The sequence below is a fragment of the Dromaius novaehollandiae genome, chromosome 5 (assembly GCF_036370855.1).
Source record: "Dromaius novaehollandiae isolate bDroNov1 chromosome 5, bDroNov1.hap1, whole genome shotgun sequence".
NCBI lineage: Eukaryota > Metazoa > Chordata > Aves > Casuariiformes > Dromaiidae > Dromaius > Dromaius novaehollandiae.
Window position 1 is genome coordinate 52,143,305 of NC_088102.1, and position 27,840 is coordinate 52,171,144.

The 27,840-nt window shown below is 39.9% G+C and overlaps 1 protein-coding gene across 2 annotated transcripts; it reads right to left on the bottom strand.

The window, feature by feature from the left end:
• Positions 1–1,709: 1,709 nt before the first annotated feature.
• CTTN (cortactin) lies at positions 1,710–27,009 on the bottom strand. 2 transcript variants are annotated; one of them, XM_026099922.2, is made up of 16 exons: positions 25,631–27,009; positions 25,122–25,195; positions 23,640–23,769; positions 20,187–20,297; positions 19,495–19,549; positions 18,904–19,014; positions 17,941–18,051; positions 17,184–17,294; positions 15,793–15,903; positions 14,003–14,058; positions 12,874–12,943; positions 12,175–12,323; positions 5,416–5,505; positions 5,133–5,322; positions 4,109–4,180; positions 1,710–3,498 (listed from the first exon to the last, which is right to left on the bottom strand). In XM_026099922.2, the coding sequence occupies exons 1-16, from the start codon at positions 25,817–25,819 to the stop codon at positions 3,362–3,364; spliced, it is 1,767 nt and encodes a 588-aa protein (XP_025955707.2). In that variant the 5' UTR covers positions 25,820–27,009; the 3' UTR covers positions 1,710–3,361. The 2 variants fall into 2 exon arrangements, with proteins under 2 accessions (XP_025955707.2, XP_025955709.2); XM_026099924.2 differs by lacking the exon at positions 15,793–15,903 and having other exon boundaries at positions 25,631–26,601.
• Between the last annotated feature and the right edge of the window lie 831 nt (positions 27,010–27,840).

Sequence of the window (27,840 nt, forward strand, 5' to 3'; positions counted from 1 at the left end):
TGCAATACAAAATTCACACAACAAGTGGTTGTTTTAGCCTTGAGCCCCTCTGTGGGAGGCTGCCCACCCCCCCCCCCCAGGCCCACTCGCACAAAATGGCTGACAGGAGGAACCCAGTCAGGAAACTGCTAACTAACGACAAGCTCCCGCGATCAGGCTCCAGACAAGACCAACAAGCTATCTGCCTCAAGATAGACCTGATTTTAGGACCAGCCTCAGTCTCTCTAACAGTCTGCTACACATTCTAAAACCTCAGCTTGTGGCAACCGCCTTCACACGCTCCAGTTTCCCCTTCAGCCCGCCCTCATGGCAGCAGCAGCAGTGTGCCTGCAGTTGCTCCTCCTGTGTGGCAGCAGCCCCGGCACACAAACCCATTGCCATGTGCGATGCAGCCCCCTCCTCCCCAAAAAAGGCATCAAAAAGGCCCCAGTCCATGGCCACGGCTGCCCTCCCCATCCACGTGGCGCTGTCCTACCTGCTGGCGCTCCCTGCTCAGCTGCACATACCCTGGAGCAGTCATGGGCTGTCCCCGCTGGGGGCCTCATGCTAATTAGTTAGGAATAATTAAAAAGTTTCAGTTGGGATTTTTCCATTTCTTCCCATTTGCAGGAGCAGCACAAGCACCCAGGCAGCAAGGCAGCCGGGCGGCAGCAGCAGCACCTTGCCCAGGTAAGGCTCATCAGCAGCCCCCAGCAGCACCTGAGGCCTGGCTGCTGCCCCCAGCTGATCCTTTTTGGCAGGCGCATATATTTACTCTCCTGAATTATTTTGGATGATATGGGGCCCAAAAGGAACAGGAGAGAAGGGAAAAGAGATTTTTTTTTTTTTTTAAACTGTGAAATAGCAATAGTTTTGTAAATAGGTCAAACAGCTTGAAAATTCCAGTGTTTCTTTGAATCTGACCTCAGAGGGCACATGTGGAGGGAAAGGTCTTTTCTTCTCAGGTTCAAGATCATTTGGGATCTTCCACCCCCTCCCAGAAACTGAAGCAGCTGACTGGTGCTTTGCATAGCCTAATAACCTAGTTTGACTTCCACCAGTGTCATTTTAAATTCCTGTGTCCAGCACTATTCAGCAAAGCGATACCTAGCAATTAAAATTGTGGAGAACAGCAGTGCTTCTGGTATTTTTTAATTTTGCACATCAAGATTGTGAAAGTAAACTTTTATGCAGACTGCTTTCGTAGGAACCAGGTTATGCAGAGTCACGAGCAAGAGCAGGAGAGCTTAAAAGCACTGTATGATTTTATTGGACTGCAACGGATGGCTGTGTTCCCAAGAGCACTCAGCATCCTGGAGCCAGCAGTGCTCTCAACAGCCAGCAGCAATCTTTCTCAGCAAAACTGCAGCTCACCAAGTATTTTTGGGAGAAGCAATAGGCATGTAATACAAAAGATAAAACAGATCATGACACTCTCCTTTAAGTTTACCCAAAGCCTAATTTTGATCTAAATATTTCCACAAAGAAATAGGAGCAAAAGACAAAGCTAGTGGCTTTCTGAGGAAGGGAAATATTTAGAAGGCAGTGGCAACCTAGAAGGAATGTAGCTGTCCTCTAGGTGCCCTTCATGACACTACCAAGCATCATGCAGCAGTCCTCTGCAAGAAGCATTATTTCTGGTCAGTCAGTCCCCTATGCAGCTTTAGACAAAAGTCATTAGATGAACATTCTGTGGGAGTTTGACAAAGTAATTTAAAAATGCAAAAATATTCCATGCAAATTGTTCAAAAAGTTTATTGAATATTTAATTTACAAAAATCATATCCCCTATGAGGTGTCTATGCAAAATTGGATAAAATAAACTGCATATAAAACCCAACCCTAGTAATGCAAATACAACACAGAAATGAGACCATGGGAAAGAAAAAATATATATATAATCATGACATACATATGACATTCATTAAGGATTGTCCCAACCATCCAAGGATTGGTTTCAACATGATGCCTTCTTCCTAGATACATTATACATTTTACCATTTTATACAAGTTCTTCTATATTCCATTGGTCCAAATTTACAGTTGATAAAAGTTTTTGCATTCTTTCTTAGCTACTATACCAATTCTGCCATTCCCATTTTGATCAGAAGGTGGAAACAGACAGTACATACATTTAACATGTGCACTATTAGATGCAACTTACTATCTTTGGTAGGGACCCTAAATCTGCAGTGAAGTCAGCTTTTTAGAATGACAAGAATTTCAGTTTTAATTTTGGCAAAGAACAGAGTTAATTCCATTGTTTAGTAGAATGTTACCGGCAGTTTCTGCTGAATGTACAAAGAAGTATAGTGTCTCTGTGTGGCTTAGAAATGGAGATTATCTATAACGGTTTTAAATCAAACTATTTGTGTAACGTTCCTTGACTTAAATATGGTTATATAAAATGTTATTACTGCACAGCAGGCCTGCCTGTTTCATTGTATGAACAAAGGATGTATTGTACACAGAATGCAACTGCAATTCCATGCTGCCTTTTTTTCCCATTTTAAAGCAATGAGACTATTCCCGTAGGTAGTCGCACAGATTTGGATGTCAGTTTCCCTTTGAACAAGTAGGAATCTCTCTGGGTGACTCAACACTTGTATAGCAACTTTTTAACGTTTCCCTGGGATAGAGGAGAGGGGAGGGTAAAACAAAGAAACAGCAGTGAAGAGATTAGGGACAATCAGCACTAGAGTGTTTGCAGCCCTCCTCTGGGATAACATGAAGAGGAAGAGCAAGACCAGGAAAATCCATGCAAGAGCCAAGAAACCTCACTTCAAAAGAGAAGGAAAAAGTAACCAGACTGTTTCCTTCGTAACATTATTATTCCCTAAATATTGGCCAGTACTTGATTAACTGCCATTAGCTGCAACTCCCAAGCATTCTCTTCTCCTTTTCACGCACTATCTGGAAAAGAAAAGAAAAAATTATGCCCCTCCCCAGTCCTCCCCACCCCCGCTTGGCGGAAATGCAAATAACCTGCATAGCCATGATTTTCTTAGCTGATAACATTTAGTGGAAGACTAACTAGACTTAAACACTAGGTAAATCTGCTCACTTACGAGTAAAACATGCAATATTAAGACAGACAGCTAACTGCCCTTGGAAAGGCTTTTTATGACAATTGCTCATTTGGCAGAGAAGAAATGTTTCAAAATGCATGAAAACCATTTTAAGAGCCTTAGTGAAGAACATAATCATTACAATATATTAGCAACTTCTGTGGCATAAACATTTTAAAAAGCATCAGCAAGGTATTAAATATAAAAGCAATATGTATATACCCCTCTATCCTCAGAAAAGCATCATGATTTGTAGTGTATTAAGTCAGATTTATTGACTGGGGAATTAAGGCATATCTAGTAGACAATCGTCTCTATTGTCTCAGCTCCACATAATTCGCTGGGAACAACCCATATCGGCCTTTGCAGACACCCCTCCACCAGCCGTCATCAATCATTTCTATGTTTGTGATGATGTCATCTGGATCAAAGGAAATCTCGTCATCACCGGCTGGAGAAAGAGTGGAAGACGCCATCAGCTCAGAATTCGCACAGAAGCAGCCCACAGTACAATCTCATCTATCAATCTACCACGGCTAAAAATAACACACACAGCTACTACCTTCCCCTCTCCATCAGGGCTGTTTGAAACAGGGTGCTGGGCAATGACAATCTGTAACGATGGCAGCCTCCTCATCCTCAGAAGTGACGAGGTAGTTGGTTTTTATCCACTGCATGTTGGCTACATTTCTAACTTACAACAGCAATTGCTATCTAACATGTAGAGAACCACTTTTTTTTGATTCTCCTCAGAATTAACCAGTCAAGATATTAATTGACTGCTTATGCTAAGGGTTTACAACAGGGTTAACACTTGGTTAGCAGAGATTTTGGAAACCTCCATAATTTCTAGAAACAGTGGATAGTGGTTTTCAAACATGCCTCAATGCTATTGCTAATCACTAACCATATTACTTGCTAAGCACTGCTAATTCTTCATATCTTCATTTCATGTATTATTACAACAGGCTACAAGATGGAAGGAAACAGAAAATCCAGGCTGTTACATTTACAGAAAAAAGTTTTCAAAAGACAATTTTAAGAACAAGAGCTCTGCTTACCAGCCTGATAATCATAAAGGGCTATGGCTGTAATTCCAAGTTCATTTTCATATTCATCATAAGCATTTTCTTCTAAAGAGAGTTAAACAAGAAACAAATTAAAAAGGTAATGCATGACACCTATACAGCCAGAGTTCTTATAATGTAGTACCCCTGCTTTAATTCTACGGCTAACCCACAAATGAAGCAGGGAATCACTATGCAAATTTTTAGCAGTGCTGAAATACCTTCTGATATAGATTTTTTTTTTTAATCACACATATAACTAAACTCTGAAAGGAAGCCTTCAAAAGTAGGTATTTGATACAGCAGAAAATAAAAACAATTAGCCTTATTTCATGAAAACTTTTGTAAAATGTGACAGAACAGCAACTGAGCCCAAGGTCAGTGTGTAAGAGACTATTTAATACAATTTGTTAAGTGTGCATGTACGTGAGGGGGGAAGTGGTCTGTTTAGAATTTCCAGGTTTTTGTACCAGAACAAAGAGATTCATTCTTCACACCTCATTTAGTAACCAGAAGAGAAAAAGAGAAATTGAAGAGAAATGCATTCTTTCAATGACACTATTGGTTTCAGACTTTCTTACTGCATTCCCTCATAAGCACTAAACACGTCAAATTAATTTCAAAACCAAAGAACTGTTGTTATAACCTTTTACCTGGTAGGTAAGCATTGGCTCAACGCTCATTTAAAGTCCATCCCTAAGTTCTTTTCTGAACTTGAATTGCATTACACAGGGTGGAAATGGTTGTTCCTAAATCTCTGTATGAATTAATACACTAGAGAGCATCATAATTATTCCAACATCATCCCACAGACGTTGAATACTTTCAACCTTCCTCTAGCCATGTCTTTGTTTTCTAATTAAAATTTGTTGATGCAGAATCTAAAAATTCTAATCAGATCAAGACTTTAGAAAACCAGGTCAGAGAGATATCAGCACAAGTATTCTTTAAGTCATTGCCCAAGGAAGTAAAGCTTTATCTATATTGAAGGGTTTTGCAGCAGAAATGAACACTCTACCTGCTTGATAATGGTCTCCTGCCCCTGCCACTTCATAGACCGTCTCCGGCTCATATTCCGGCTCTCGCTGACTTACTGCTTCTTGGTAGTCCGACTCTGCAGCTTTGTAGCCAGATTCTGGCTCCTGTGCAGCTGAATATGTTGCACTAGAATTCTTGTAGGCAGACTCTGCTTCACAGGAAACTGCATCCTGCAAAAATATAGATGAAGTTTGTCAGGATTTTATAAAAAGGTTCCTATACTTAGGATCAAAAACTAGTTACTGTAAATGTTTCTAACAAACCTCATAGACTGGGCTTGAGGGTGCCTTCTGTTCAGCTGGCTGTGTGGTAGGAGATGGTGGTGGAGTTTGTTTTTTGGCTTTAGCTTGTTCCTTAATCAAAGAGAAAGGAAAGCTTCAATTAGCCTGACTTTGACAATACGTGATTCCATGACACTGAACAAGAAACAAGCCTCCAAAACTGCCAGAGATAAACAACATATTCTGAAATAAACTGAATCAAATAGAGAACAGAAAAATAGGACTGGACTGACTGGATCATTATGCCTGCCTGAAGGTTTGGACTGGCTGTAACAGTAAAGCTTCAGTGATACAGCAAAACAGAAGAGAAAAATAAAGAAATAAAAACCACACAGCATGTATGGATACATGTGTTTAAAAACAGAGTACCCAATGTTCTTTGGCACATTTCCACAGGAGCTGCAGGGTTTCTGTATTCAGTATATTCTATTTATTAGCTGATTGGGCCTCATGTCCCTGTTTAGCATAAGTTTAGAGAATCTAATGCCTCCATGATCTAATCACAGCACTGATGCATCATCTTTGATGAGAAACAATCCTGTATGCTTTTGTAGGTCTGCAAAGCACCTGACAAAGCAGAAGCTATGACGAAATTAAATCCTCTATATACTGACCGTAAGGGGTTCAAGTGTCTAGAAGAATCCCAAGTGGTAGAAATAAAAGCAGTATCACTTGTATTCTGCTATACAATGAGCGCAAATCTGAGTCAAGCCTTCTGGCACTCAAGAATGTTGCACTGTGCCATTCCACTCCTGACTTGGGGGGCAAATCCACCACTACCATGGCATAACTTCACTAAGAAGCTGGAGACTGTAGCCCAAGAAACTTTATATTCCTTGCATGCCACCCCCCCCCCCAAAAAAAAAGAAAAAGTTTAGAATTCAGTACAGTCAGCTAGTTATCTCATTTTGCCTCTCTCACAGAGGAAAAGAAATCTGTGGATCCATGGCCAGGCTTTCTTGTTTATTATACAAAGAAAAGGGAATGGTGAGGCGTGGGAGACTGTGCACTGCAGTTGGGCATCAGGCCTCAACTCCCCAAAGGATCCTCAGGAGAAATCATAGTCCAGAGACGAAGCAATAGGAATCTATCACAAAGAATTCTTCCTTTCCATTATTTGTCACAGCTCAGAATCAAATACATCAAGCAATGAAAGAAAAACATGTCTTGAGAACAGAGCCACCTTTGAGCACCAATTCAAAGCTTAGTATTGAGCTTTCCGGAAAATCTGTCCTCATGTGACCAGCCCTTCCCCACTTTTAACTGCTGTGCTACAGATGAAAAAGCACAGGCAAAGCATTTATTAGAACTCAAATCTAGACTTGGGGACAAATTAATTGGTATCAATCCTTTAACAATTTCAAACACTGAAAAAGTTTTCGAATTCTTTGTCCTGTGAAATGCGTCTCTGCAATCCAGGCTACAGTTTAACATTTAAGATAGCCAAAGTATGATTGCCATAAAACATTTAAAGTACATGGTCTCCCTCAGGCAACGTCAGAACTGGGTTTCTTCCACATTAAAATGCTCCACATGAAACTGCATCTTGAATTGTTCTCTAAGGTAGCAGAGGCTAGCTAAAAATCATGAGGCACTGGCTGATTCAAAACAGCAGTTAAGAGCTGCTCCCTGAATACTATTTGGCTATGTGACATATGTGAAAGGCAAAAAAGAAAAAGGACTACCAGTAAACAGGATTCTTGAAGGAATGCAGTCCATATGTACATTCCCACTGTGGGAGTACATATGCCCACGTACTTTCTTAAAGTGAGAGAACTTTCTGTCTGTGCAAGGAAGTTCTCTTAGAGAAATAAAGTCCTCTTAAGGCCAAAGTTCCCCTGCTACCTCCCGTACAGTATCACGGATGGTGCACTTGCATCCCTTGTCCTTTCATGATCAGTTTGTGAGCAACGAGCACACCCAGTGCCACTTAGTGTCCCCCAACCTTTGTCCTCCCTCCCTCAGTGTCTGGAGAATCACATAATTAACCTTGGAGCTGTTCAGTCTGGAAAAACATTAATCATCTGGTTATGGTGAAATTTAAATATCAGCTTTGGAAAAAAACTTCGGATGTGTCCAGGCAACAGAATCTTTGATGAAGCACAAGAAAAATCACGCATAAGGGCTTGAATCTATCCCACACTTATAGCAAAAATAACAGTAAAGAAAGTAGAGAGAGAAAGGGAAAAAAAGACAACAGTTCAGTGACTCACAAAAATCTGTTACTACATTTAAACCCTTTTGGAGAACTGTTTCCTCAGCAGAAGGAAACCTCAGTGGAAAAGCTGAAAGGGGTAACAAAAACCAAACTCACCACCCTCCACAGATCTCATTTATGAGCATATGACCATCCAAAATGAATGGCAAGAGAGCTAAGCGAGAAGCTGAATTTTTCCCTCACTCAGCCGAGATGATGAAACGGAAGGGGAAATAGACCGATAGGAATCCTAAGCCGAAACCCTAACTAATTTGCCAAGATCCACCTTACTGGTTGTAAAAATGGCTCCGACTGGAGAAGGGCGAGTATTCTAATGGAGAGTCATTCAGCCTCATAGTGTGACCTATATTATGTCAAGACTGAGATGAGTGAGACAGACAATTACAGAGTTCAGACAGAGGGAACTGAAGAAGTCACTGAGAGACAAAGGTGGCCTGATACCAAAATGCTTAGGCCCCATGGGGACAATGAGAACCAAAAGGATGCTGTCCTGCCTTACCCTAACCAAAACCCTTGGCAACAGACGTACTTGGACAAATGCATGCACCAGACCATTTGACCAATAACAGGACTGTACCCAAGACCCAGCCTGGACACAAACCTTCTCTCAAGAAAAAACCCCATCAATACTCCTGTCAGTTGTGCAACAAGTGAAAAATCCTCACATGACCACCAGGGCAGGTTTCCCACTTCTCACTGAAGAGTGTAACACAGTTTATCTAGCAGAGCTGAAGGACTGACGTGTACGAACTTCATTCAGAGAGTCCTGTTCTCTCCACACCTACCACTTATGGCAAGTGTCATCTTGAGGGAACAGGGAATCTCTCCTAAACCATATTATACTGTCATCACCACATAAGCAAAACAGGAAAGCTCTGCCCTCCAAATGGCCTCAATCTCCAGAGCACTGGCACAAAGCTGCTGCTCCTCATGACAACGCAAGCACGGTGCAATGAAACTACAGAGTATTTTCTAAACCTTAAAGGAATATACCAATATCACTACTTGTAAAGTCAGCAGGAACATGGAGGGCACTCCCCTGCAGACATGGCTGCCACCACATGACAGGGTCTAAGGGCCTCCTTGTACCTTGAGGAATGGCTACCTGCTTGTAGGGAAGGTGCAGAGCAAGGAATGTATATAAAGTACAGGAAAGATCAGTATGAGGCAACACAAAGTTGCCACATGCTCTAGGAGAGATACACTTTCATGAGGTAGTTGCCAAGAGGTCAAGTACTGAGTTAAGTATAAAATATTCTGGGACCAGCAGCAAGAGAGCTCTCATCATCTGGGAGTCAATAACTGCTGTATGATAATAATGTAGGTTTGTGACTTCAAAATATTTGCTTTAAGGCCCAGGTGTTCAAGAATGGACTGTACCGTTTACAGACACTGCTTTCGTAAATTCTCTGAAAAACCACCAAATCAAAGTAAGGAAACAACAGTCCCTAGATATGGGTGTTGTTTAGCACCTTGAAGATGACCTAAGAAGCTTCAGACAAACTAACTGGACAGACCTGGAACCACCGGTCATCTTGTCTGAGAACAAAAGTAGTGATGATAAAATGGAGTTATTGCCATGTGAAAACATGCACCTTAGAGAGAGCAATGGGAGGGCAGGACAAATGTTGGTAAAATCAATTTCCCTCAGGCACTGATAATTTGTCCCCACTGATAATTTTCCCCCAAGAGTAACTGCTGAGTTACTCTCTCAACAGTAACTGGAAGCAAGCGCTTTCCAAAGTGATCTCATGGCTGCAGAATGGCCTTCTTAACAAAGCAACACTTGTGATCCATCAAGATATATTACGGTTGTCATTTGAAGAACTGTGAAAGTACCCACTGAAATAAATCCTCCTATTAAATGGATAATAACACTGTAAGTCTTAAGTCATAACACTATCCAGACTTAATGTCTGGATACAGGAAGAGAAGTGCCAGGAAACGGGAGATCTCTTGATGGAACAGTGAAGCTACACTTTCAAAAGCAGAACTGATCCCAGAGCTGAGGGACTACATCACTCCTAAAGCTGCAGTGCTGGTGGCAAGGACAAGGGGTGGGGAGGATGAGGAGTGAAGAATCACATTGTAAGGGGCACAGTCTGGTGCTAGACCTAGATACTGGTGCTGCATAAGCTTAAACACACTGAAACATGCTGGGAATGGTGGACAGCAGTTCAGGAGTGAAGACAGCTGGCAATGGCTAGAGGAGCTGGTGGGCTACTAGCTGAACGGCTGCTCCAGGAGAAGGTAGTGATACATGCTGATAGCACTTTGTTGTGGCTTTGAGTGAGCAGGTGCCAAGGCATAAACTTCACTCATCTGAACACGGGCAACCATATGGACTGGATGCATCTCAGCTCTACCGCTCTGAGGAGCGGGAAACCACATAAATCTCCTCAATGCAAAGTTTAACCTCCCTCTGACTGGCTTAGTGCCAAAGGTTAGTGCCAATGCTGAGAATGACACTGAGCAGCCCAAGCTGACTAATGCTCAGAGTGGCAGCCTGGAGCAGACTTGCTGATCTTATCAAATAGAAAAGACTGAATTCTGAACTTCAGCTCCCTATCTCTTCCTGTTCCACGTTTAAGAGAGTGAGAGATGTTGTGTTAATGGACTAACATATTTTTCTCCAGGATAGTAAAGAAACCTGAGTGGTGGTTGGAAGAAGGTATTAAAAATCCACAAGGTACATGTGGATGAAAGGCAGCATTAGAAGTCGTCACTGGTACACAAAGATGAATTCCCATTCTTCTTGTGATGTATGTGTGTGGTGAACATACGCTCACACTGTGCATCTCAAAGCCATCAGGCAAAAGAGGTGCATGCTCAGGCACTCCATAGCAGCAACCTGCTTAAGGAAAGGAACTGCCACATCTGAGAAGCCAGTTGTTCTTAGGAAAAGGACTCAACGAATCTGAGAATCCAGCTAACAGTTTTTCCTGGATTCAGACTGTTGCACAGAGGATGTTGAGACAAATTCACATGCAAGACGACTGATTAGCGGGGATCGCAGTTGATGGCATACGCTGTCTCTAACAATGAAAATTACTTTTGGGGAAGAACACAAACAAAAGAGGAGAGAGACAGAAGGAAATGAGGAAACTCCTCAGTAGTCAGCCAGGAAGAGCAGCAACTGAGGTCCCAGACAAGCATGCCATTCTTGGGGCTCTCTCCAGTGTAGCAGGTAGCAACAATGAAGGTGGTGGTGATGATAGTTTTTGCCCTGCTCCTGCCCAAGTACTACATACTTTTCATTGGGACCTGCCCACACTTCCTACTGGCTGTCTCTGCTTGTGAGACTGTTCACCCTGCTGGGAACATGCTAACTAGGCATCAGTGTTGCACACTGGTTGGCTGTTAAGTCTCTGCACATGGATTACTGGCTAGTATTTATCAAGCATGTTAAGGACTATTATCTGTTACTGTGCACTATGTGTGGTCTTCTCTAGTATAAACCAGTATATGGCAAAACAAGGAGTGAAGGACGGGGGGGTAAAAGGGTCGACTCTCACTCACACCGGTTGCAGTCACTTTGCAGGAGAACCTGCCAGAGCAATATCAGGGTTTGCAGGTGCAAAGCCATGAGACCAGAATAACATCATGGGACCACAGGGAAAACTGCCACAGAGGCTCTGGAAAAGCAGCTCGGGTGAAAGGTTACAGGCCTGCAAATAGCAGGTCCTTACTATTACCGATGCTAAGGCAATAAGGTACCTTAGGCACTGTGCAACAAAGTGAATGAACTGGACACGAAGGACAAGTTACTATTAATGTATTGATCATTCCATCTCAGCAGCAGAGTTTCACTAAAAACACAAATTCTATAAACCAAGTAAGATGTAATTTCTGGAATAATTCTGCTCTTGAGTAACACAGAAACCATAAAACTTTTAAGCATGCCAATGCTAAACGTTAAATCTCTTAATTTCCAAACTAGGATTGCATTAATCTTTGGAAGATTACTTCCCTTCATCTCATGGGTTGTGCTATATTAATGGGTGATACCACCTCCACCATCCACAAAACTGATTCCAAAGAAATCAGCATCACCAACTATCACTGTACTACTAAACTTTTTGGACAAACATTTGCATGGGGTCTTTAGGGGACCACATGTCTCTCCCTGTATGAACTCCTCTATGCCTACAGGAATTTGGTATTACCAAAAGAAAGAAGTACAGCAAGGTTAAAGTAGGAGAAGATCAGATGGCCTAGATTAGCGCTTGGGAGTAGCCTATTTATTTTGGAACAGGATAAATACAAAAATCAGATACTATTATGTGTTAGTCTGTCACAGCTATCTGATGTCTGATATACATACGGTGCATGTTGACAGAAGGTTGGCTTTGCAAGCAGATAAAGCACCGGTACCAACACACACAAAAACACCCACACCCACACCCCTTTAGGCCTAGCTGGAAAGAAGGAAAGTATCCTGTAAGGAAAGATATTCTTTTCTCCCAACATTACACTGAAACACACCAGACAGACAGTGCAAGTGGGATTTGAATCTTACTGACCTCTAGTTTCCTTCGAGCCTCCTCCTGTTCTTGTTTCTCCCTAGCCATTCTTTGTGCTCTTTCAGCTTCTGCCTTCCTTCGGTCTTCCTGCTCTTTTTCCTTGGCTAGGTTTTCAAAGTTAGCTCGGATGCTGCTTGTTTTATTAGTGACTGTAACATTAAAAAAAGTCAGGTGTTTTTGTTTAAGGTTGTGCATAATGGTAGCCTGGAATTAGTTTATGGTATAAATTCCCACTAGGATGGAATACGTTTCTGCAATTTCTGCTGTCTGAGCTCACAGCACATTCAGGAAATTCCTTCTACCCCTCTTTCTCCCTCACCCCTGCTGTCCTGACTCCAAGCTTCTTGCGAGCCACATTCCTCTTTTATTTAAAATCCCCTGCAGCATTCCCCACTCCTCCTCCTTTCTTTCATGATTTAGTCTCTACCACTCTACTCCCTCACTCACTCTATTCCCCACTCTCTCTTGCTCTTTACTCCTCCCCCCTCAAATCATATGTTCCTCAGGGTAAGAGAATAAAACCAAACAAGCAAAAAAACCTCTAAAAGGAGGAGGGAAAGAGGAACAAAGGTTGCTAGAGACCTGCAAACACAGAGGTTCCCTTTTGATGATCCTTACTCCTCACTGCTACACCAACAGTCGTACCAGGTTTCTGGATAATATCACCTCCAGAGAAATGATTTTGAGACAATGGCTTACCAGCTTCTATTGGCTTGGTCTTCTGGTAAGTTGATGTTGGTTTCTCAATATCTTCAAAAGTTGCTGCATTCTGTCAGTAAGGAAACAACCCCCCCCCCCCCAAGCTCTTTCATCACAAATTCATGAAGACATTTAGACAGCATCAGTCTGTGACTTATTTTACTGTGATACTACCCCTATGGCTTTTTTCACAACACCAGAACAAAAATCAGGAAGATTCAAAACTTTAGGAGTAATTAGTTCTACAAGTCAAGCTATTTAGAGTTAATCTTCATGGACACAGTAAATTCCTATTAATTAAAATGAATGTAGTTTATGAAGATGACTCATAAGAACTGAAAATGAGGCAACCTCCTAAACATTTATAGTGTAGCTGTTCATTTCTAATCCATGTGGTGCAGGATTTCTACCAAGGTAAAAGCATCCAGTTCTCTTAAATAAACAGATTGTTAAACAGAGGAAGTATTTTGAGGACAGTATTCAAAATAAGAGGTTTTTCCTTTTTTTGTTTAAATGAAGGGTCTTTGAGTCCTGAAGCCACCAAAACAAAAGAATACTGACTTTCAAACTCTAATTTCTCACTTTTAAATGACTTACATACAGTGGACCTTTTCATCTTCTAGCTTTTTAAATTAAAAAATGTGAGGTAGAAAGGGGGTATCAGCTGTCCTGTCTTTTACTGTTGCAGGAGAGTAAAACAAAATCTCCTAAAGAGAAGGTTCCTTCTAATTAAAGTGGACGAAGCTGGAAGATAATGGGCACCTATTTTAAGCAGCCCACTCAGAGAATATCCTCAATGCATAAGATAAGGCACTAGCTGGTTGTTAGAAGACATGACTGACATCCTGGAATTAAGGGATTTTCTTATTCTTTTGTGTAATTTTTGCTGTCCTTTCAGTTTGATGCTTCAGCTTTCCATACCATGCATACCTAGCATACACACATACATTTGTGTATAAATTGGTATCATGCACCCTTGCTTTTGTAAAAAGATTTAGAGAAGCACAGAAGGACATTACTGTTAGACTGAAGAAATATCCAGAAATAAAGAGATGAATACTATCAATCTAACCATGCTATTTTGTATCCCTACAGGCTACTGAAGTCATGGCTCTTTTAAGCTACTTACCTTATCCATCCGATCTTTCTGTACACCATACTTCCCGCCAAATCCTTTTGAGTAATCTAAAAGCAGGATAAAATGGTCAGAATAAGGAATTTGTTGTCCACCTTTCTGCCAAATGCAAATAGCCATTTCAAATGCAAATAGCCATTTCAGCTGCATGCAAAGACACAGCGACAGCCGCCAAAGAAAATGCAACTTGTTTTTTGATGCAGAAAGTATACACAACTGCAAGAGCCTTCAGGTACACCAGCAGATGAGAGGGATTGTAGGCCACATGCATTCTTTGAGTAAACATTAAGCTGAGGACTGGCGAGGTTTCAAGCAAAGAGTAAGGGATGAGCCCTTCTAATGCATCACTTCTGTAACACAGCCTTTCACAGCACCAAATCTTAGCCCTCTGTAATAGTCATGTAATCTAAGCAACTTTGCTTTGCTCAAAGCAGTGAAATCCAGTCTTCGGTGACTGCACAGGTGTTTTTTCTCCTTAACTTGGTACATCCTATGAATGGCAGGAAATACAACAAATTTCCCGTTCCAGGGGATTTAATCATGATACCCAACTGATGAACATTAAAGTCATTAGTTACTCCTGCTCTGCACACTAAAAGGGCCAATTCCCCAAGACAGCATGATCTTGCAACAACTCACCACCACGGAAATGGGATGGCCCTGCCATTCTGTGCCATCTCTTTGCTGCACACTCTTACTCTCACCTAATGTTGACTCTAGCACTTGGAATGCTCCAGAACCAGTTTAATTCACTAGTGGCATAAAAATACCCTAAGATGATCAGCTTTCTACTGTTTCTAGTGAGTTGGAAATCTACTGAGAGAAATGTCTGACGAGCACCAGAGCCAGTGCAATGGAGAAAGCAAGAGTGTGTGGCTGGAAAAACACCTCTTTCTGGTGGCAGTGAGCTGTTGAACTGTCTGTAGGAACACAAGCTTAGACTTTGTAGATGGAAAGGCTTTCATACACGTCCCTGGAAAACAATTACAATTACTCCTTTTTCTCTCAGCCCCAAAATCACTTGGGTCAACTAGTCAGCTTTTTTAGTGTTTGTACTTGGGTTCTGCTAAGGCACATCTGACACACTGGAAGTTTGACTTTGTTTCACTGTTGCATAGAAAAATATTGACTATCAGAATGAACAACCTCATTTTCTTCAGCTTTGTATGTATTTTCAGCCAGAATAAATATACTACACTTACATTTTCCTGATCCAGACTTCTCACTTTAAGATAACGGAAAACCAGGAATTCATGGTTTGTACCCCAACTATTTCACAATGAATAAAGAGAGCATTATAACAGTATTTGCTCACCCAAGAACCACAAACATTCCCTATTTCTTGTTTTAAAGACTACAATTGCTTTAAAATGACCCTGCCATAATCCGCTGCTTGTTAGTCATTACATGCATGGTCCTTATTTGAATATTTTTCCTCCAGTTTATCCAGGCAAAGTTTCACTTTAAGACTTTAAAACTGGTAAACACGTCATTAACATCATACTAATAATTATGTTTTTATTATCACATTATATGTATAGCTATTAACTAAATGCATAATGTTGTAGAGCTGTTAACTAAACATTGGATATCTCTTTCCTGAATACAGGCTTCCTTTATGTAACTCATTTTAAAAATAAAATGGAAAAACACTGCTAGATAATGTAGGAATAGAAGCGCAAGAAAGTGTCTGCACATTACTAGCATCAATCTACTTAGACAACTATTTAAGACTGTGTGAGAAGTGGCTGCACTGTTAAGAAAGAAACAAGTGAAAACGGTGCCTTGTTGAGATTCATGCTTGGCTAGTTTCTCCTTGTATTCAAACCCCACAGCAGATGGGTCCTGCCTTTCTCTCTGTACACCAAATTTCCCTCCGAAACCACTCTTATAGTCTGAAAAAGCCACATGTAATAAAATAAAATGAAGGGAGGAAAATAAAGAAGTTTAGTCAGAGACACTCAAAGTAATCTTTGCAACATTTCTGAATTACCAATAATTTTGGATGATGAAAGAAATTTCAATACACTTTTGTAAGCATAAATTCTGAAGAAGTTTCCACTTGAGATTAGGAAGAGGTAAACATGATGTATCAGACACAGGAAGATCATTCTGAAGTCTCAGAAAAACAGCCCTTCTCAGCATTTTTCATACAAGCTGCACAGTGCACTGGCATTTCATCAACATTATGAACACAAACATATACATAAAATATTTACCAAAACAAAACAAGATACAAGAGGATCAACAATTACAAGTGAAATGAGCTTCCTTCATCAGCATGTTTAATATTGTACAAATACAATACAGTCTGAATTCTTAAGAGGTGTTTAGATAGGGTCCATAGATACTAGCCTTCAGATATTCCTATACAGCATGATTTTAAAAAAGAAGGGATATTCCTGCTGCTATTCTCCTGCAGAAAAAAGCTCTTAGCTAAGAGCTATGATCATTCACTACTGCTGCTTTAGAACAGCCTTTTAACCTACAGTACAAAAGGAGGGCACCAAAAACAGGACTTCAGGTAATCTCTCACAGTAAAACCTGCTGGAGCATCCAACAAAAAAACATTCTGGGAATCAATTTTAATCACTTTAATTTAATTAAAAGAAAATAATTTAATTTAATTTCTTTAAATTAAAAGTGGGGATATGTGGAGACAGGGAAGAAATGGTTGCTTTGGACCTTATCTTCTGCTTGTCACTCTTTCATGGGAATAAGTGTCATACAGGTGGTGAGAAAGGACAGCATTAAACACTGAACATTAGATTTCCCCTGCAAGGAAGTAGAGGTATACCTGACTGAAACCCAAAAAGGAAGATTATTTGTTAACAACCTCATGGAAAGTTTTACAAAGATTTTGGTAATCTGTGGTTTGCACAAATCGGCTGAAAAAGGAAAAAATAATCCAGGCTACCTGCAGACTCATAAGGCTGCTCCAGTTATCACTAAGTCAGAACTTTCAGTGAATCAATATCAGATTTGTTAAAGCTGCTTTGAAGACACCAGTACAACCCATACACAGTAACAGTTCAAACAGAGAAAAAGGAAATACATGTTAGCCACTGTAAGAGTGTAGCCAAAGACACAAGGGGGATGAGGGTTCACACAGGGAAAAGAACAGTCTAAACAACCAAAGTCAAAAAGAATGGCCAAGAATCTCAAACTGAAATACCTTTCTGGGATTCATGTAGCTGCACTTTCTCCTGGTGATCCCAGCCAAGCGCACATTTGTCTTGTCTGTCTGTCTGCACACCAAACTTGCCTCCAAACCCCTTCACATAATCTGTATGCATAAAATTCCAGAAAACATTACTGCATTTTATGATTGTAAACAAAATTTAGAAAAAAAACAGCAACATGGTAGATTTGTCATTAATAATAATATGTCTCAGTCTTTATGCCCCTGCTAAACTACCTCGACAAATGGAAGGACACCCATCCAGTAACTTTAGGATTACAATGCAGGAAAACACCCCTAATCCAGACTCAGTAATACTCAGACACAGACTCATACAGAGTCATACAGGCTTAATACATACAGACTTGATAATACATACTGACTCAATAATATTCAGATACCTGAAGAGTCTGATGCATTTTCCGCCTAAAGCCAAATCTTACAATATGTGTACATCTACACATATGTGCAATGCAGATATATAAATAATAAAGGTCTTCATACTGCCTCTGAAGACTGTAGATCTGTGCAGCTGCACATTTATTTCAGTAACACTTACAGGGACATAACGTCCCTTGGAAATCATACTGAGAAAGTCAGAGACAGTTTACAATGCCTTCCTTTTCATTTAAGGGAAACAAAATCTACTTACACAAAGGGTAAATGCACATTTAACAAAACAAAGTACGTTTTTCCAGGTTTGAAAGGCTGATTGATTTGAACCAGTATTCTTAAATAAGATAATAAAAACCTTTCTGTGATTCATGTTTTTCCGTTTTGCCTTGATATTCAAAGCCAACAGCACTTTTGTCCACTTTGTCCTTGTCAACACCATATTTCCCACCAAAGCCTTTGGAATAATCTAGAGGTAAGAGTAAAGATTTTTGTTTGTAAGTGTTCAACAACAAAATATTATCCTGGAATAACTGTGTTAACTGTATCTGCTAACATTAAATTATGCATTAAAAGAAGCATTGACATCCTTGGTCAATCTTGGCTCCTGATACTGAAGTCATAAATTCTTTAGATTACATCCTCTGAGCATGGAAAGTAAAATGGCATCATATGTAGTTCAGCTACTGGGTGGTATCAGCAATTCTGTAACTTGATTCTTTGATAAAATTCTTAAGACACCAATAGCAAACTGAACTTCAAAAACTGTGTCAGCAACAGCCTGGATGCTTTTAAACAAACAGCCCCCTCTTCTCTCTAACATTTCTAGAGTGCAAATATTTCTTCAAGATAAACAGAAAACAGATGGCAAAAATGTCAAAAATTTTCAATAAATCACTCAATTTTTTGATCAGATATGCCTGGAAACCTGGTTAGCAGCACAGTATTAACTCTAAACACTACTAACTTTGATAAATGCTTTATTCTACTGACAGCTGATTCTTTTAGAAACAATTCTCTGCTGTGGTTTCAGTATTTCAAGCTGCAACTTCTCAAAAAGCTCACAAAAAACTCTGGACAAATCTGCATGCCCTGCTTCCAAGGTAACAGCAGCTTGATCATCACTTATAATTGGTTAGAACCTATGTTTTCGTTTTCTTTTTCAGAAGTAAAGTTTTCAGCGACATAAATTTTATTCAGAATGAATTTTCAGCAGGTTTAGGAGTGCAACAGCCTAAAAAAATGAGTATTTTACAACACTGCCTGTCATAAATGCCTACCAGATCAGAACAGAAACCCATCACAATGTATGTTCACTCACCCTTCTGTGACTCATGTTTCTCAGTTTTACCCTGGTAATCAAATCCCACCGCGCTCTTGTCTACCCTGTCAGCCTGTACTCCGTATTTTCCACCAAAACCACTCGAGTAGTCTGCGTTGAGAGTAAAGCACAGTAAAAATGAAATGAAAAACTTTTAATAGAAATACCATATCCTATTATTTCAGAACTGAAATACAAATCTTGAGCACATAAAATTAAGTCTAATTTTAAACACAGAAAATAAGATGGGTGACAGTCCTGTATTTCATGATGTTTCCTCCTAAATCAATAGGGTGCAATGCAGCAAAGAACAATTCCCTGTCTTTCCAAAATGTCCCTGAAACTCACTTCTTGTAGAAGTCAGTCTGTCTCAATGACTGGCCATTTCCTTTTATTAAAACCTCATCAGCTCATGAAATTGCCTTGAAATTCATTCTTCCACCTTTTCTTCCAGCCAAATTCCTCAACATTTGATTCACGGACAACACTGGATTGGGACCTCACTGTGCTAGGTCTTTTACAAACACTGTAAGAACAGAGAACTATTCTAACATTATAAAAAACATGCATCTACAGATGTGATTACCTCACCTTTTTGAGAGGCATGCTTCTCAGTTTTCCCTTGATATTCAAACCCAACAGCTGACTGGAAGAGAAATAAGAATATACACATGACAAAGAGTTAGACATCAGCAGGAAAAACTGCTGGCACTTCGGCGGACAAACAGCACAGAAGGAAAAGATCCTTCAGTACTGTTCTGACCTTCTTGATCTGGAGCATAAATGCCTACTTAAGGCCTACAAGCTGTATTCATTTGCATGATAATCTCAGTTTTTGTCATCTCTTGCCAAAGCAAATAGTCCTAGCAACATACTGTAGTCTTGCCAGGTTCAGCAACCAAGTACAACAGAAATTCAGCATTTCCATGCAGTAGTTCATGTTGCAATGTTACAAGACGAACCATCCCCCAAACCCTCCTTCTGTAGCATTCATGCTGATTTTAACCTCAGTGAAGAACACTGCATGGTTAAAGGATGTATTTTAACATCTCTCTGGAAATCAGGATTTCTTTCCCTAGTTTCCCATGAGAGGCTTTTTCTGTTTTGATGTAAACAGAAATTAGTCTCCATAACAGTCAATGACAACTTACTGCTAAACTTCAAACACAGCATTAAGAACAGACAGCAACGGCATTTTTAGGTACTGGAATTTTTCATTTGTATGTACAAACTGATAAACACAACTACTACGGGTAACTGCAGTATGAGAAGAAACTGCTTACCTGGTCAACTCTATCTGTTTGTACTCCAAACTTGCCTCCAAACCCTTTCACTGAATCCACTTGAGAGCAATGTTTAGAAAGCTTGGATTGATATTCATGTCCAACAGCTGACTAAAAGAAATTGGAAAGATCAAAAACAGGTATCAGTTCTATATAGTTCTGTAGTTAAGAGAAAACACTACACCAAGTAGCTTGAGGACAAGCATTGTTACAGACACGTATCACTCCTGTTCTTTGTGTTGAAGCTAACTACTGTGTAAATTGCTACTCACTCAAGAAGTCTTTACAAGACTGTCACCATGTTATCAATACAGCCTAAGCAAGGGGAGTGCCAAGAAAGCCTGACAGCAATGACTATATTTTATAGAGGCTGTTTTACACTCTGAATTTGTACATCAAACGACACAGATGAAAACAAGAAAGATACAGATGGAATCTTGTTGGTGTCATACAAAATTTAAAATAAAGATTAGTTCCAGATAAAATATACAGTCTGGTACTTAGGCACATAGTTACAGATCTGTTTCAGCTGATACCAGATTGTGATCGAATACAACTCCAGCTAGATTTTCCCATCAACATCGTCTTAGGGAGGCACCCTGACCTTCTTCATAAATTGACATTACATGTCTACTCGCAGTACTTTCTCCTCACTTGCAAGATGGCATCACAACATGAAGCAGTGCATCCGTATCAAGAAAGAGCTCTCCCTGCTAAATGCACCCCTGCCTCGCAATCTCCTGTTTGAGTCTCTTGCTGGAACATGAGCCTGAACATAGCAACCTGAGGTGCCGTTACGACACGCAGGCACTGACAAGAGGATATGGAATTACACACCTGAAAGTACATCCTACCATACTCACAGATAACATTTTCCAGTATTTTATTAATCTAGGGCTAACATACCCTCCTAAAGATACTCTCTAGTTCCTAGAACTGGAATCAATGCTGGAGCCTTGAGGGTTGCTATGTAAAATAGCAAAAAGAAAGGTTTTTTCTTGTCCAGAGCCAAAACTGAACACCAATCAGAAAAACTTGCAATTTACCACTTTAATCTAAGATTTGAGGCTGTTGCTTAAATGCATATCATCCCTGTCAGAGGCCGAAAGAGAAGAACCTACGATCCGTTGTACATAGCTGTGTCCAGATTGAAAGGCCGTATTCTGCAGCAAACACCTTTCTTGACCCAACACAAGCATCAGCCCTGCGTGGCACTGCAGGCCCTAGCATTTGACCCCTTTGTTTTGGGGAGCTGGCACCTGTGGCTGCACAAGAGCACCCTCCAAACAACTGTCCCCCGCTTCAACTTTGGATGATGAAAAGTTGTTTATCTTGCAACTGGACCAGCTGGACCAAGCTGAATTAATTTGATGACACACGGTATCTAGAAACTGTAAGTACTCAGAGAGGAAAAAAAATGTTACTGCATGTTCTTTTTATACAGGTGCTGGGAAGAAATATGCACAGCAATCATAAAAGCAAAATGTTACTGAGCATAAAGGCTGAAGGAACTGTCAGGTAATAGAACAAGGATGTCAATAATAGGACATTGTCTTAACTCAAAAGCAATATAAAATGCTCCTTTTGTCCCTGACTGATCCACTCAGACTCTTGCTCATTTTGCAGGTGTTCTGCAGTACAATAACTGTCAAATGTGAAAGAAAAGACTCCCACATCCTTTTCTTCCTCCCTTTCCCCTATTAAATTTCCTGCAAGACATGAAGCTCTGAAAAGCCTAAGCTTTATGTGGTTTTATGTGATCCTCCTTTTATTTTACTGAATTGAGGTAGGTCAGGGTAAGCACGTTGTTTTCTTTGTGTGGTACTAGAACAGAGAAAGTTCCTTTCTGTATTTCAATAATCTATCAAGTATACCAACACACCTCTTTTTAGAACTTCTTCAAAATCTGTAGTTCAGACCCTTGTAATTCCTTAGTACAACAACACTCTGCCATATTTTAAATCAGTTCCGGAGGTCTAGCATATGGAATTATATAATTATTCATTTTAGGTCAACATTAAGGTTTTGCCCTAAACAATCCAAAAACCTATTCTGTCAACAACACTCCAATAACTCGCATTTATTTCAGATGGGTCAAGACCTTAACACTAGCACAGTCATGGGTACCGTTGAAGGGATGACCTTAAGGATTAGGTTTTATAACTATAGTTATCTGTAAGAAAGCTTTATTTATTAAAAAATAAATTACAAATAGCTCCTATCACCAATATTGCTCAGAAGGATAGAACCAAATTTTTCCGGATGATTAATTCTGACCTATTGGGAAGAGTACTCACTTTTTTTTCTTTCTTATTTTTTCAGGGACACAGGCAAGAGATAAATTGCCAACACTAGAGAGCTACACAACTGCAGAACAGGCCTAATCATTGAATCTGTTCAGCAATTCTTTTCCCAGATTCACAGGTTAGGTTAGCCTATTCCAAAGGCCCATTGAGAATTACGCAGCAATTTACTCTGAAATATGGGAATCTAGTAAAAATTTAAAGTTGACAAAGAAGTAAAAGAAAGTAAATTAAATAGGAAACTAAAAATCATTCTTATTCACAAAAGAGCTGGGCTCTTATTTCAGAGTATATGCAAGAAACTAGCCCAGACTTCATATGGTTGTCCATCGCAAGGCCATCGCTAAAATCAGGCATGGCTAATGGCTGATTTTAAGAATTATCATCACTTTTGTTAACAGGGTGTAACTTAAACAGCCATTAAGCCCTTGTGTAAAATATTACGGTCTGACCAAGGTACAATTATTTCTTAAATACCTGCACTACTTGCCACTGCTCACGCTTTTCCCTGTTTAAGAGGAGAGCTACCTTCTCATACGAAAAAAGAAATATACCCTTATCTTCCTTCATTCTTTGGCAACCTCAATATGCATAAGAAAGCTGGCACAATACGAAATAAAAAAAAAGAACGTCGGGTTTGATCATGCCCTAAGTACTTTCTTAATTTAGAAATAGACATTTGGAAACTTTAATCTTGACTCAAGGTCACATCACACACAAGATGTAAGCAAGCAGATGAGCTCTAAAGGCAGAGCAAGCACCAAAGAAGAATGTGTGATGCCACTGCACATCCCAGAACTTCCCTTCATCATTCACAGATTCCCAGTTTGCCATCTGAAATACTTTTCCCTGACACTTCAAGTGCTTTAGTTCACCTCTTTGCATAGGAGAGTCTTGATTTAATTAGGGAACATGGCATGATATTCTCATATTCCCACAGACTTACACGACAGTGGTTACAAGCAGCCTCACAATGAGCCGTGGCTGTGTGAAGCTTATGCCACAATCTGAGCTTCTACGTTCACTGTCCTGGCAAAGCTGGAAAGACAACATTCTTCAGCTTCAACAAGCCTCACTCACGTGGGTAGTCCTCCCGACCACAGGCAAAGCAAGGCTTATACTGTCATCCCAAGAAAACATGCATACTTACTTTATCCATGCGATCCTGTTCCACACCAAATTTCCCTCCATAGCCATGGGAGGCTTTTGGTCCTGTTTCAAGCTCCTTCTCTTTGAGGTTCTGGTGTTCTTGGAAGACGTTCTCTCTCAGCTGATGAATGCTTTAAGGACAGGTAATTAAATAGCTATATAGCAAGTTTTACCAAAGAAGTTTCAGAAGATAACTTCAAAAAGATGCAAAATAGAAAGTAAGAAGATAGTCTAGAAGTTAGACAACTAGTATTTTTCAAGGCCTTCCCATTCTTCAGTACACAGAGCACTTTATCATATTCTGAGAATCAGAACTTATTCCATTGCAAAACATTGTCTGAAAAAAAATGAAAGGGTTGGTTTTAAGACTATAACATAGAAGAATGTTTTGCTATTTGAATGACCTTACAATCAATTACCTAGAATTTGTGTACGCCTCAAAAATATTCTCATGTCCCACTTCAATTTAAGTTCTTCTCAATACTTTTTATTTAGACTGCAACTTTTCAGAATAGGGATCATCCCTTAACACACAGTCCCTATTGTAAGGGGACTCTGATTCTAGCTGGGCATTTTGGACATAAACATAACACAAAATAAGGCTGCACAGAAGACACTCACCTCCTCTTCCCCAAGCATTCCCTTGCAATATGCAAAACTTACAGTAGCGCAGGCTACATACAAGAAGGACAAACCAAGATGGTCATCCGTACCTTAAACCCTTCCCACCTGAGTTTAAAGCTTCCTGAAGCATATGCAGCCAGCAGGTGTCACCACTGCACTCCAAATAAAAGAGTAAAATTTATCCCTGAAGCGAGTCACACAGTTCAGTCTCTCTCCATTTGCAACACTGATGACCTTTATTCTCAGCTATATACCATGACGGTAGATGCTCCAGAAATACACAATCATAACCAAAATGAAGAACACAATCACAGACTTCCTAAAATTGTCTTAAAATTATGAGAAGTCTTGGACACTTTGCCTAAGAAGTTTAAGATTCAGAAGTTGGATCATTTTTGTCTCACATAGCCCTTTGTAATGCATTCATTTTCCTTTCTGCCAGAGGGCTCAGAATTATTATGAGTTTGGTAAGCCATTTTCTAAACAAAGTCTAAGAATTAAAGAACCAAATGTACCCTTAAAGGACCAAATGGAGCTGCTCAGATCACCCAACAAAAACCTTTTCCCTGGCAGTATTTGCTCTCGTACAGAAACAAAGCAAAAAAACTTTCCAGACACAGAGGCAGGAAGAATAATACTTCCTGTTAAAAAGAAAGATTTAAGAGTCCCTACACCATGGCTCTTATCTTAATTTCACATCTGAAGATGCTGACATTTACAAAAGACTGGCAGTATTGCAAATAATCTTCTATGGAGACTCTTGTTTTAATCATGAAGATACAAATAACAGAGGACATGAATGGATTAAAAGTTGCCTGGGATAGTGACTATTAACAAATTTAAAAGAGAACTGCTTTACTTGATGTGCTCTTGATGGCCGGATCCTTTCACAGTTTTAGCCCCCCAGCGCTGTTCTTTCTCACTCACATCATTCTGCGAAGGACACACATAAAAAGAGTTAAAAAACCGATAATATTACTGGTTACCTAGACTTTAGAGCTCACAGCAAAAGCCTTCACAAGTTGGAGAGATTGGAAAAGTTAAGACAATTAGCTATTACTACATTCACCTCTGGTCGTCTGCGAACCCTGTGCATTTGCCATTGCTGGACTGCATGTAACACACTTCTGGTCCCCAAAAGCTGCTGCTTCTTGATTTCAACTGTTTGGGTACAGAATACCCTGCCATACCCAGGCAAGACAAGACAGTTAATCACTCATAGGCACAAAAATCCTAATCTTCTCTCCTGCCAGGAATATGCTCACATCAGTTTATCTTGCTTAGATATAATCCCTGTCCTGAAGAGTTACTGTTTAACATGTTACGTAAACAGAGTTCTGCTGAGTTGACAAAATTTGAGAGCCATACCACAAAATCAGGATCTGTCTCCCAGTCATCAGCTCCATCATCCTGATTGACAGAAATGGTGTGACCTGCAGTAGCCTTCCACATCTGGAACATCATCAGAAGAAGCACTGTCACGCTCAAGTTACACATAAATTTTACATTATGTATAGGCTGATGGAGATACACTTCAAAATTCCCCATAAAGTACATTATTTAACTGGACAAACACCAAGCTATATTTGCAGTGAAAGTATATTTGATCATTGGCTCTCTGGCTGTCTTCTCAAGCTGGTTTGAAAACTCTCTTTAGTTTTCCCATTGGCACTGCAAAAAGGCTAGGAATAATCACTGACGTGATTTCAAAGAGAACAAGCCCATATTAACATTTGTGTCTTTTCTTCATTCACTAGTAGCCTGCTTTAAACCACTACTTTGAATGAATTCTGTTCAGACAGGTCTCATAATCAGTGTCCACTTCTGAGAATGCCATTAATTCTAGATCCCATGCACACGTTTAAAGCATAGCAATACTTGTTTTTTCCCCCAGTCATTAGTAACGATGAGCACGATATGGCTCATTAAGCAGTATAATCTGTGTATATACCTTGTGTTGTGTAATAAGTTTCACGTTGTTTCATTATGAAACAAATCCAAACCAGTATAAAAAAATTTATGTAGAATCTAGGCACTAATCTGCCTGCATGCAACAGCAGAGTATACAAGTTACTGCACTTTTCAGATGATCCCTTCTGAAATACATATACAAACTCAGCGTCCTGTCTGAACCTTTCAGGACGAAGCAGAGGGTGGATGCTAGAGTACTGACAGCAGGAAGCAAAACTCATAAAAAGGCAAGCAATAACACCCAGAAACAACTGTCAATGGTTTTAAGTGGCTAATGATTTTGGAAATCTCACTTTCTCGAAACCTGACCCTCTATGGAATATCATGTTGGACACTTGAGTTAACACTTCCAAAAGTGACTAACAGACAGGATATCTGGCCTGCCTGCTGCTAGTGGTTGTATTTTATAATCCTTATCCTATGCAAAACAAAAAAATCTTTCTAAAAAGCAAAAACACCAACAAAAAAGGTTTTTATTCACTCAGCTCTCCCAGGTACGTAAGTCAGAGGAAGGTTTTTCTACTTTCGTTACTTTATCACTAGCATACAGCTCTTCAATGTTTCGTTGTTCTGTTCTATTACAGACTTTTCTTCGTTCTTCTAATTAAGAATAGATTATAAGAATGGTTGCCATGGACTATTTCATTTACACAGAAAATGGAATGAAAACTCCCCTTTAAATACAAATCTAGGCCAGAAAGATGTTCTCCAGGGATCAGATGGCATTTATTAACATTTGTGCAGAACCAGACAGGCAGTTGTTCTGCTATGTAATATGAAAATTAGCATAAAATTATTTAAAGATTCTGAACCTCTGAGCCCATTGTACATATATAAAAAGACAGCCTGTGTCCTGAAGAAACTACAATTTAACTTAAGCAAGTTGTCTCTAATTTATATATGAAAAATAGAATTCCATAATACTAGACATTTTATGACAGCAGTGTGCTGTCTGCAAACTCAGATTTAAAAACATGTAACTAATAATTCATACCTAAAGCTTATACAGAAAAAACACTGCCTGACAGAATACACTGATGTGCCAGTTTTATGAAGCATTTCAGAAATGCCAGGATGGGTAATAAAAATGAGAGGAACTAAAAAATTATCAAACACCAAGGTAGCAAATTACAGAGTGGTCTGGAAGGAAGGTGTAAGAGTGGAGAAGACAACATAGCACACTTCTCCTTCTACTTCTTCAGGTCTCCCATGTCCAAATTCCTACAGCAGTTAAGAACCAGCATTTGTTAAATTACTCAATATCCAGAAAAGATTAAATATTTATTGTGAAATCCTTTAAAACATTAGTACTTTATCCTTTTCCCTGGAATGTCCCTAGTCTAAAGCCTTGTCTCATGCTATCCTATGTCTCAGGTTCTCCTACTCTTTACTTTGCCAAAGCGCCTTCAAAAAAAGCAATCCGTCACCAAAAAGGAAGTGCTGAAAAGCAGAATCAAGCCACCTCAACAGTGAAGCTCAGTGTGGGGTCCAAGGTTTAACTTCCTAATCAAACACAAACTGATGGTGACTCCTAAGAGGGAGAGCTCACATCTCTCTATGCTGTACCACAGGTCATACAGTGCTTGTTACCTAAACTCAATTTTTAA

Bases quoted from the DNA above. Each gene is read 5' to 3' on its own strand.
- CTTN (XM_026099922.2), bottom strand. From the start codon at position 25,819: ATGTACTTTATGGGGAATTTTGAAGTGTATCTCCATCAGCCTATACAT. The intron at 25,196-25,630 runs GTATGGCTCTCA...TGTCCTTCGCAG, and splicing joins AGACAGATCCTGATTTTGTG to AATGATGTGAGTGAGAAAGA. The intron at 5,323-5,415 runs GTTTGTTAGAAA...ATATTTTTGCAG, and splicing joins CCTCAAGCCCAGTCTATGAG to GATGCAGTTTCCTGTGAAGC.